This window comes from Leiobunum rupestre, chromosome 6 (genome assembly GCF_980474605.1).
Source record: "Leiobunum rupestre chromosome 6, qqLeiRupe1.1.hap1, whole genome shotgun sequence".
Lineage (NCBI taxonomy): Eukaryota > Metazoa > Arthropoda > Arachnida > Opiliones > Sclerosomatidae > Leiobunum > Leiobunum rupestre.
The window spans coordinates 68,481,034-68,493,638 of NC_143389.1; the positions used below are offsets into that span (position 1 = coordinate 68,481,034).

Consider the following 12,605-nt stretch of genomic DNA (forward strand, 5'->3'; position numbering starts at 1 on the left):
ACCAGACCTAACTTCTTCCGTTCCTCACTACGTGGCGTTTTAACTTCCTTCCCTCACCAAGGCATACCCTATTTCTCCTCCCGTCTTTTAATTCGCTCGTAGCATTCATAAAGGAAAAGGTCCGAATGTCACACTTTTGGTTTTAAGTAGTTGAAGTTGGCCTGGCAGGTAGAGGGGGGGGGGGGGGCATATAAGTAATAATTTCCACAAGAATGGCGTTGGAAGAAGGCACGGCTAAAATGATACGAGAGGGGTTGCAAATAGAAGACCCCAAACAAAAGTGCACTTATGAATTAAAAAAGAAAACGTAGGGGGAGAATATTCACGGGCGCGCGGTGAACACCATACTGGCCTGTTTTTATTTTCGCTTTTATCCAGGGCCAAATTAGTGATTTGACTCTATAAGAACTAAATTAGCATTCAAACTCGTTGGCCCGAAAAACATGCTAATAATGCCGAGACTATTTTGGCCTGTTTTCGGGCTAAAATAGCTAAAAACTTCACGGCGCGCTAGTTTAACTCGAAAAACGGGCTAAAATAGACATTACCAAAAAAATAATAATTTTGGCACATTTGCTTTTTCCTTATTCACTATTTATCTGTAATTTTCGTTTTTTAGCCCCGTTTTTACACTTGAATGAAAATCTTAAATGGATTTCCGCTATTAGTATAGCATAAACAAATTATCTGTAAACTTGTGTCATCGCGTACCCTACTGCATCAGAAAAGATATAGAACAAAAAAACTTTTCAACGAACCTTATTTAACGTAAATTATATCTTACATAAGCTATGATCAAAAATTATATTTATAATTTAAGTTTCAGTAAATATTATAAAAAATAGGAATCGTTTTTCATTAAACTGTTAAGAACCAGTGTAGTTTTACCCATATAAACCCCCCGGGACTTTCGATTGGAAACGCTAAATTCACTTTCCCCCGCATACTTCAATTTATTTTTTATTTTTCTGTGTTTTATTTACTTTTGCTGTTACATTTTCCCCTGCAATCATGACCCTCTAGATTTATAATTATTCTTAAGTATTCTTAAAGCCCCATATATCAAAGGTCTTAGAATTCAAAGACCTATTTAATAGAAACTAATCCCAGTGTTATATATAATTAAAATTCATGTTAAACTAAAAACTTAAATAACTTTTGAACGCCACATACGAAATAAATAAAGTTAATACATGCAATAGAACTCGATCGACCCCGCTATAAATGATAAAATTTAGCTAATTAATTAAACCATTCTCTCACAATAAATTATAAACTAAATCCCTGCCTTCAGCAAGGCTAAAATTTAATACTTGGCTAATGAAAGTGTTTTTTTCTCGGTCACAAGACCATGGTGCAATACATTCCGAGCCGCCCCAACCCAGGTTTTATCCCAAAACCTTGCCGAACTAGACCAATAATATCCCCTTAGCTCACAGCGATCCCATGGAACAATTATTATGTTCGCGGGCCACTAGCCCACCATCAGGTAGCAAGATCCCAACAAAAGCGCACGTTTTTCAAGGCTGCCGCCATAAGGTCGCGAGGGCGCCTGGACAGTGGCGTAACTAAGGTCCTCGGGGCCCCCCCCCCCGCGAAACTCTTTTTGGGGGCCCCCTTATGCGACTCTTTTTGCGAGACTTTTGTTTACTACTAATAAACAATGGCGTATTAAAGGAGGGTTTTGGGGATTTAACACTTTCAAAGCTATGCTTCCACCACCTTTCCTTTTCTCCCAACCTTCCCGAAAAGCGAAAACCGCCCCGAAATTTGATTCGTAGATGCCCCCTAGCTATGAAAATGTAACTCAGGGCAGGACTCACTGGCTATGTTACCGACTCGCTGAACTGTACATTTGTCGCCTTAGCTCAAGACCTATACCAGATATGAACTTCTCCTTTGAAGGACACAATGGGAGCTTAATTTTAAACTGTATACCAAATTGCATTTAAATCGGTTCAGTAGTTTTTGCTGTAGAGTGGTCTGCGAGGAGAAGATAGAAGAAGGAGAAGAAAAATTAAGCCTTATTTTGCCCCATTACTACGAAACGTCGCGTCAACCCTGTTCGATGGAATTCGTATATGTTTGTCGAGTTCCTGTAACCTTTCAAACGATGCATCACTTGTTTTGATACGACCTATAGTTTTTGAGATAGGAGGGGGTACAATCGGCTTCATTCTTACTCGAGATAACATAGCAAGTGCTCGGGTAGGTGCTCTACTCTATACCTGGACCATGCATAGGTACTACCGTCCCTTTTGATAAAGTGTTTCCGCCTTGGTTCATACGATTATAACGACTTCTAGCCGCAGCTCTAATTACTAAAAATTTAAAAAATACCTTTTTTAGGCATGTGCGAGCCTTGATTTTTGGGTTTCGAGTCGAGCTTCGAGTATTAAAAATTTCACTTTTCGAGTATCGAGCCGAGCTTTAAAATCTTACCGAGCTTTCGAGCTTTTAGGCATAGCTTAAAATGTGGTTTCGAGTACTCGAAGAATTAGGCTTAGCTTAAAAAGAGGGTTTCGAGTACTTGAATAATTACTAAGACCTAGCTTTATAAAGGGGGTTTCGAGTACTCCGTGATAGATTTAGCTTAAAAAGGCTCCGAATAATTGTGTTTATTAAGTAAAACATTTTTCAAAAATAAACTATATTTATTGACTAAAAATAACTAGTAACAACTATTCTTATATCTGATTGTATCACAGCTAGCGATAGAGTAAATGAAATCTAAGTCTTGAAATCTTGTAAAACTAAAAACTTAGTCTACATAACAATTTTTGATATTTTAAATGTCAGTTTTGGCTTAAAAATGTCAGATAGAAATTGTTAGAAAATAGAGATAGAAAGTACTCAAATGAAATTAATTATCATCCGAGGTTACACAAGCCTTCCCAGCTGTCTTGTTCTTGAGGTAGATATTTAACAGTGTGAGTTGCTCTAGGTGTTCAGGAAGAAGTTGTTCCCTTTTATCCGTCATAGTAGCACCACTTGCAGAAAACAAACGCTCACTTGTAGCCGACGAAGCAGGAATTGACAAGTATTTTTTAGCCAGTTGGGACAGCTGTGGCCATTTCGACTGACTAACACGCCAATAGTCAAATGCATTGTTCTCACTAGAAATTACTTCTTCCTCAATATAAAAATTAACTTGTTCACTTAGGCCCATTTTTGCCTTTTTAGCTTGATCCGTCTTTTTGCCTATGTGTCTCCACAAACGTTTTCTTTTGACAGCATTAGCACTGGCTGCGCTTTTATCAACTGGATCCTCCGGTTCCACTTCTTCATTGAAGGTTGAAATTTCCCTCTTGATCATACTGATTGCAAGCTTTTTCTCCTCCATGGTTAATAGTATAGACTTGAACCTTGGATCCAAAATCATTGCTTTTAATAGAAGACTGTCACTGCGGTAGTTTGGGAATCTGAGTTTCAAGTGCTTTAGGAATACTTTTGTTACATTTGCATTGTGGAGTTGAGGCAACGAACTTTGTTTTGATAATTCATTTTCTAAGCAATGAAGGGCTGGAACTATCATTGACAGCGTCGGATAAGTGTCTCCAGATAAATCCTGCGTAGCAGTTTCAAACGGCTCCAAAACTTCCAGTAATGTTTTCACAATTTTCCACTCGTAGCTAGTCAAATAGCCAACTTTGTCAATGTCCAAAAGAACTGCCGATAACGCTTGTTTTTGTTCAAATAACCTTTGAAGCGTGTAATAGGTGCTATTCCAGCGGGTCTCGATGTCCTGGATTAAGCGCTTCTCTAGAATATTCAACTCTTGTTGCTTCTTTGACAGCAAATTTGATGACACAACACTCTTTTTGAAATGGCCAACTATTGACCTACATTGGAACAAAAGCTGATTCACTGTTTTTTCTTTAATTTTGAGTTCAGATAGCGCATCTTCTACCCCCAATTGTAAGGTATGACAAAAGCATGGAATGTGGTTCCACTCAGAATCTTTTATAGCCTTTGTAACATTCCGCCCGTTGTTAGTGGCCACGTAAATTTCAATACTTGTTGAGGAATAAATTTTGACATTAAATTTCTCAGTTTCATTCGCACTACCTCCGCAGTATGAGTCTCTTTATAAGGAAAACAGGCCAAACTTAGAACAGCTGGTTTGAAATCTTTCTTTGTAAAATGACAGGTCAAACTCATAAAGTGGTTCATAGATTTCGACTTCCAAAAATCTGTGGTGAAAGAGATAGATTCCAGAGATTTATCTGAAAGGGCTGAGTCAAGGTCTTTGATATTTTTCAACATGTCTTGATATATATTTGGAATAATGTTCCTAGAGAAAGTTGTTCTGCTTGGAACGTGGTATCTTGGTTCACATTCTTTTATTACAGGTCGAAAGCCTTCATCCTCCACAACCGAATACGGCTGAAAATCTAATGCGATCATCTCCCCAATTGCTCTAGTGATAGAAATTGCTTTTGGGTGCGATTTTGTAAAAAGAGTCACTCTTTCACAGATTTCTTGCAAGGTGGGTTGTCTTGATTTCTTCTGAACGTTCTCCTCGGAGGTTAACACCTCATACTCATCGGGATGTTTAGAATGGAGATGACGTCTCATACTTGAAGTATTTCCACTTTTTTGGTTAATATGTTTTTGACATTTCATCTTGATCTACCGAAGAAAAATAATTCAAATTTTACTTTTCTTAATTGTTTCTCGAACGAAATTGAGTACTCGCACATGCCTACTTTTTATATCGCGAAATAGGCTTAGCTTGGTGAGGTGGGCATAACAAATCTTTCAACATTATAACGTATATCGTTAATAATGGTTAAGTAATGACAATTAGTTGACTTTCAGCTTTCCTATTTCGGCTATTTTGAACAATAGCCCCGCCACCTAGTTTCCACTTTTTAGTTACACCATACCAACGTACTTATTAAGGGGAATCTAATGGTGCAAAAATTATAAGCCGCAAATAATTAATTTTAAAGATATTCTAATTTAAAGATGTACGAACCGAACGGTTCGGGGCGTAGAATTCACTCCGCGGCGAAGAGAGCTCGCCGTCGCGCCGTTTTTTCGCGGTCGAAAATCAGCCTTTCTTTATTTATTGGGAGTGGTAATGGAGCCAGTAGGACTGCAATATTCGCGAAATATGCTGATGGCGCCAGTTGGACCACAATATTTCCGAAATATGCTGCTGTAGTAGACGTGGGGTCTAAGGATTAAAATGACGGTGCCCGAAACAAAGCTTCTGTTAAAGGATTAAAATGACGGCGGGCTACTATATAGGTAGGAAAGAAACATTTCCCAAACCGTATTCAACGATTCTTTAAATTCCTAGATTTTAATGCGTTTTGGATAACGTGGGGCTAATGACGAAAAAGAAAAATGTGGAAATGCAAAACATTACTAACTTTCTATTTTCGGTATTTTCGCGGTATTTCAATGAATTTTAGGGGTTTTGGTGGGGAAAATAGGTTAGGTTATTTATTATTAGGTTAGTTGTATTATTATCGGGTTGACGATACTTGATGCGTCAGGCTTGGTGCTGTCCTCTAGGTTGCGTTATAGATGGCCCATAGCTTTTTTTAATATGGGGTTGGGGAGGCGCCCCCAGCGCTCGAGCGAAGTGAGTGCGCGGCGCCGTCAGGCGTCATAACTTAGAATACATTCGACGTTGTATAAGTCAACATCACACAGAAGACATATAATATGGCATAGTATGATTAAAAACGCCTTAAATGCGTTGAAATACGGGGAAAAATCCCAACCCTTAAAAGTTAGTACTGTTTTGCATTTCAGCCTTCTTCTTTTTCGTCATTAGTCCTACGTTATCCAAAAAGTAATAAAATCTAGGAATTTAAAGAATCGTCCACGTCATTAGTCCTACCTCATCCAACACGAGTGCGCGGCGACGTCAGCCGCCAAGGCATAGTCTTTGGGCATTTTTTAATTAACTTTTTAAATAATGCTTTGTGGGGAAAAAATTTCGCACCATAAAAAGTACTTTAAGGGGGGTCGAGAAAGGGGGGCAAAGGCGGTGGCGGGGCTATTGTTCCATTTTACCCCTAGTTCCAACTTTCCTTTTTTTAGTATTCTGATTTTTGTTATTTCCTTAATGTTTTATAATGCAAGTTGAAGTTATAGGTTACTAGGCCTTGGTGACATGGCCAAAATATTAAACATACAAAATAAATCAAATTTTTCATACCTGCGTCTTTTTTATTAGATGCACAACTATAACTGTGCTCATTCAAAATTGCTGATATTGTATTCATTTTATCTTTCAAAATCTTTCTAATTATCTATACCTATAGAAATACACGACGTTCATCTTCACAACCCTGCCTAGGACCTGCTTAGCTTAGTTTAAGGTCACAGTTCAGAATTTGCCGCTCAGAGATGTCAGCACATTACGATGAACCGGACCAAAGCCGAGAGGCAGGTGCAGTACATAGTGCGCGCAAATTACCACTCCAGGTTCACTTTCATCCTCCTAGCTTCGATATACTTTCACTTTTGAGTTTTGACCCGGGGAATGGTTTTACACGATCGGATAAAACTTCGACGGACTTGATCGGACGTTCTACATTTCGGTTTTAAATAATATCGGACTCACGACAGCAAATTTAGTATTTGAATAACACTAATTCATTTATTTACATAAGTTTTTTAAAGTGTTATTAATTTTTGTAAAACGTGTATCAGATGCATTTTGCATTGTAAATTTTTAATTTATTTTTGGATTTTTTTATGTTTTTGACGGCAGGGGCCCTGGACTGCAGCCCCAAAAGACCATGCCTAAATCCGCTCCTGGGGTTAATAGATTTAATTAAGCGTATCAATATATTAATAAACTTGATATTTTCCTTTCTGGTACACCTTTAACATGAAAACAATCCAAAATCATATTTTGCTACAGTTACTCAAATAACACGTTCGAAAATGGGGCCCTACGCCTGATAACGCGTCTATTCATAACGTACACCACCTAGTCGCACTCTAGTCCAGACGTGGGAAAATTGTGAGTATTAAATAAACAGTGAGAATTCAAGTGTCGAAACTTTAATTACTTATAAGTAGAGTTATTAAAGACCGTGAGTTGAATCGTCGGATCTCTAGATGAGCAATCTCAATCTAAGCTAAACGAATCACGCTCTCTCCTCGTGCGCTCTCTCTTCAGCGAGCGAGCTTTCGCTAAACGAGGAGATTTAATTGACAATTGGTTTCCAAATTAAATAAAAGAACTCGCAAGAAGGTCCGATATTGGGGTAGAAGTTGCAGTACCGTTCTCCTCTCAGGCGTCGGCAGTCAGCAGTTGGGGGTTGACATAACAGCATCCCAAAAGCCATTTTTCTTGAAAAACCCTGTAGATGGCGCTTTAACCACCAAACCTAATTTATTTTTCGCGCTCCTTTTCAAGGACGATTTTTCTACAAAAATACAATACATACGTTAAAAATCTAAGAAAATACAAAGCAATAAATACCTTAAAGGTCTAAGAAAATACAATACATACGTTAAAAATCAAAGAAAATACAATACGTTAAAAATCAAAGAAAATACAATACGTTAAAAATCTAAGAAAATACAAAACAATAAATACATACGTTAAATGTCTAAGAAAATACATTACATACGTTAGAAATCTAAGAAAATACATAACATACTCTAAAATATGTTTTATATATATATAATGTGATAATGATACAATGGAACTAAAACTAAATAAAAAATAACTATATCAGTATAACTATATAATATTTATAATAATATACTCCTTTGAAGCGTCTACTGACATCGGCAATTCGCCAAAACGATTACCTCCATAAATATATTGAATACCGCAGGCCTGGTGGCGGGAACAAAAAAGGATGCATGAAATGTTTTGACTATACTAAATATACTAAAGTCACGTATTTTGGTAAAATTTTTAATTATTAAAACTCACAGTTCAGTAAATACATTTAACTCGGAAAACATTTTGAAATAATGGTAGTCTGGCATCATCTATTATACTTTAGTATTGTCAAAACATTTCGTGTTACCATTTTGTTATCGCCACCAGTTTTGCGGTATCCAATATATTTATAGAGGTACTGAGGTAGGGTGGGGTGCATTTGGCCGACTCCTCATTTGACCGACTTTTCATTTGGCCGACTGCTCATATGTCCGAATGCCCATTTGGCCAACAGCTCATTTGGTCGACTTTTCGGTCGGCCAAATAAGCAGACCATATGGCCGACTGCTCATATGACCGACTGCTCGTTTGGCCGACTGCTCGTTTGGCCGACTACTCATTTGACCAACTGCTCATTTGACCGAATGCTCATTTGACTGACTGCTCATTTGAACGACTGCTCTTTTGAATGACTGCTCATTTCACCGACTCTTATACTATAGCCTGTCCTTCTATAGGTCTTTAGTGTTAGGTTGACTTATAGAACGGGCAATGTATTCTAAGTATTGGCGCCTGATGGCGCCGCGAACTCACTTCGCTCGAGCGCTGGGGGCCCGGCCCGGTGCCCCCTCAGCCCCGTTCTTTATAACCAAGCTGGGGCTTCTAAAACGCGACCTAGAGAACAGTACCTAGCCAAACGCACCTAGTATCGTCCAAATGCCGAATGAGTAGTCGGCCAAATGAGTAGTCGGCCAAATGAGCAGTCGGCCAAATGAGCAGTCGGTCAAATGAGTAGTCGGAAAAATGAGCAGTCCATTTGTCCGATTTCTCAGTCGGACAAATGTGCAGTCGGCCAAATGGACAGTCGGCGTAACGTGTATTTTGTGGTCGGCCAAATGAGAAGTCGGCCAAACGAAACTTTCCCCTGAGGTAGTCGTTTTGGTGAATTGCCGTATTTCAGTGGCGGATTTACCATAAAATTTAATTTAAAAAATATAAAAATTTATCTTACAAAATGTATCTCATACACGTTAAAAAATTAAGTTACGGAGTAAAATATAAATAAAATATAAATGCATCTGTATTAGTATTATCCAAGATTCCAAATAAGAATTTTGTTTTCCTGAGTCCGGCGTCTACTAACTAATGAGGGGGGGGGGGCACAAAAATTCTTAAATTGCTTAGGGCAGATATTGGGGTAAATCCGGCCCTGCTCAGTGGCGCCTCTAGGAGGATAATATTTTACTCACGCTAATTTACATAGGATTTGAAAATTGGGCCGGCTGCTATAGCGCGTTATCGAAGTTGGCCGTGGCAGAGACATCTCGATCGCAATAATAACAAGAAAGCGTTTGGTTAATTTGGTGAGTGGCTAATTAGGGCAGTCGCTAGCCCCGAAAAGCTCGCGGAAAAGGTGGTTTAATTTCCCTTAGGTCGTACGGAAAGAGCTCAGGAAATAAATTTAGAAGTAAACGCTTTTTACATACTTTAAGAAGATAAATAATACAACACAATAGGCCAGAGTCTTTTAAATTATTGAATTGTGAGTTTCTAGCTCATAATCGCTTTCCAAAAATAGTTTTTGTCAAATTCTGTCAGAGTCAAGGCCGAATCACGATCAGGATTTATGAAACACTAATATAATTAGCCTGCTGGCCGCTCTCGGCAACATTACAGGTGTAACGAATATTTTTCGATATGTTACCCGTCTTTTAGATTTTGTTAGGAAAACAATTATTTTGCGTCTCTCGGCATCCCCATATGGTCGCGTTGGATAGTTTGTAGGAATGGGAAGTAGTTAGCGAAAGGCCAAAAGAGGGATCCAACGTGTTTCCATTGTTACTACTCTGCTAAAAGGAATTTCTATAGATGCCCGAAATTGCCCTCCTGTCAACACAGCCACTGATTTATAGTTTTACAATCGTCCTTAGAATCGACGGTGAATAGCGTATAGTGTGCATGCCACGTGTATTTTTTATTTAACTCGAACCTTTGCCAGATTTTCTCGACCAATGCTTACAATTATAGTAGTGCGCCTCGATATTATTGTTTCGTGTAATTGTCACCGAATGTGTGCGTGTCTTGTGATCTCAAGAATGAAACACAACTATTAAAACAATACTAGCCATTCCACTCTCATGGCAGCCTTCTAACTCGTACATCTCACCACAATCTAATCCTGCTTCTAGTCTCAATTCTATGTCTATGGTCCCACGTGATTTTTAGGCTTAACGGTTGATTTGGTTTTGTTAATGCATTAGTACAAAGAAATAGAGATATCAAATTCAAAAATAAAAACATATTTCTCAACGTCGGAATCCTCTGGCAGGAGAGCTCTTTCTCTGTTTTAAATTGGCCAATTAACCTGACTTATCATTATTTTTTAATTAGATGGAAGTTCAAATGAAGACGCTAATGAGTCTACTAGCGATGTTTCTTCAAACTCTAGCATTTCTACGAGCCTTTAGTGTAAATCACCTCAAGAGAACAAAAAGCAGGGTCCTTCAAAAGAAATTTGTTACGAAGAATTATCATCAGGCTTGTAAGTCATATGCCTTTGAAAAATAGGTTTTTGATTTATATCGTGGTGAAAATGTCAATGCGAATAACTTTATTTTTTATTTTAATGTGTTTTTTTCTAAATTTTCTTATCAATTTCATTTTTAGCCTTCAAAGCCGTCCGACCAGTAATGGAAAAACCTCGGCTTTATGATTGATGGTTAGTATAATAGTTATTGGAGTGATATTTATGAGTATATATTATTAAATTCACTTATATATAGCGGCATATGTAACATAATTACTCATAAGTGTGCGAGAAAGAACTTTTGCTCAATGAGACCTTGTTGCAAGGATATGACGTAATTGACGTCACTTCCCAGTCGAGGACGGTTTAATCGTCATCAAAAGTAGTTCTGGCGGGGAGGGAAGGAAGTTAAAACCAGTTTTACGCGACGTTAGTTCGTATTTTCTTTGGTGGCTGTGAAACAAGGTCTCATTTAAATTTTTAATACAGAGATGTTGAACAGAGGCACACTTATGTGTAATTATGTTACATATGATAGCGGTAATGATTATCACGCATCGTTCAGATGCAAAATAACGGAAGTACAAAATGATTTCAAGGATTCTAAATTAAATTACTGTCAAGGTGCCAGGAAAGGTTCGGATTGGATGGTAAACTTAACTGTTCCAGATTTAAATAAATTAAAAGGTGCAATTAAGTCCATATTAACGGGAACAGCTGCTTACAAAGTCAACATCAAGTTGAATAATTTGATCAACAATAAGAAGTTAAAAACCATTTTAAATTCCTTGAAGCATACTCTTGTAAATGAATAAAGGATAATATTTTTGACGGTTAAATACATTAGAGCTTCTCATATTACAGGGTTTCCAAAGTATGCAAACACAAGAGTTTGGGCCATAATTTCAGCTACCAAAACAACCTTCCAATCGACCTGAACACACCGATGGAAGATGCAAATGACATATTAATGTACATCATAGGTGCACTGTTAAGATCTCTCGGAAGAAAGTGAGACTTTGGTCTGAAACTACCTAAGACACTCATTGCTACAAAAGACAACACTCCACAAAACCTACGTTCATTGATAGAAGCGCAGGACAGGGGCGGGTTATTTTACCCAACAACGGAATCATTTAATTTCTTTAAACACATTTATGGCATTGTTACAAAATATTTTGGGATAATTGCAATAGAGAACAGGGTTCTTATAGAAAAAGAGGAAATTTTAAGCATTGGGAAAATTGAGTGTTTTTTTTTAAATATGTCATTTAAGAACAAAAGGGAAAACTGCTTGACCACTGCATTAAAAACTTTTGCTTGACCACTGCATTAAAAACTTTATTAACAGTATTGCCAATGGGCATCTTAAAAATTAAAACACGATTTTAAAACCAAGGCAAAGATAAAAACTTCAAAATCAAAAGCAAATTCGAAAGCTAGGCAATGCAAACAAGTACTACAAATTTCGGCAGGATTTACCAAATATATGTTTTACTGTACGTACCCAAATCACTATGACAGTATGACATGGTATTTTGTAGTTTTTCAACCTCCATAATGTTTTGCGATTGTGGCCAATTGTGTCTACTGTCGGGTTGTCATTGAATCCGTTTGCTGCCCGTTGCCTGTAAAACTCAAGTTCCAGAGGATCTTGATTTAAATTAATCATTAGGACAAATTTTGCGCCGTTATTTAAGAGAAGTTTTATATGCTTATCATGGCTTTAGCTATGATAAACAAATGAGAATTATTAATCAAATTTAAATATGGACAGTAGAAATACTGACTTGTTTGCCTTAACCCTGATAGAGTTTCTTGTGATAACAGCATTTTCTTCCCGTGCTCTAGATCATAGTCTCCTGGGCATAATTCAATATCTTCCTCCATAAGTGGATCATTCTCTCTAAGTAGACAAAACGCTATGCTACCTATGACTAGAGTCTTTATCCGGGTCGGTCTGGCAGCCCTTTACAACCGCCCTATACTGTGGATCAACTCAACTTCACTCTGAATTGATACTGCCGAATCTAACGTTTATTACATCTCTTATGGTACGTTTCACTTCTGAAACGTGTCCCGAGGGCCGAGAGAGAGAAATTTTGGGGTTTGGCTCCTCGAATTTTTCCCCCCAAAAAACCTATACCATATTTGTTCAAGGTCATTTTCAGAGCCAAGGGTAGAGTTTTGTTCAATAAACGCCCCTTTAGT

General features: G+C 37.8%; 1 protein-coding gene across 1 annotated transcript; it reads right to left on the reverse strand.

The window, feature by feature from the left end:
- Positions 1–2,863: 2,863 nt before the first annotated feature.
- LOC149943278 (zinc finger BED domain-containing protein 4-like) lies at positions 2,864–12,066 on the reverse strand. The gene is made up of 3 exons (XM_090179604.1): positions 11,902–12,066; positions 4,018–4,632; positions 2,864–3,970 (listed from the first exon to the last, which is right to left on the reverse strand). The coding sequence occupies exons 1-3, from the start codon at positions 12,064–12,066 to the stop codon at positions 2,864–2,866; spliced, it is 1,887 nt and encodes a 628-aa protein (XP_090035730.1).
- Between the last annotated feature and the right edge of the window lie 539 nt (positions 12,067–12,605).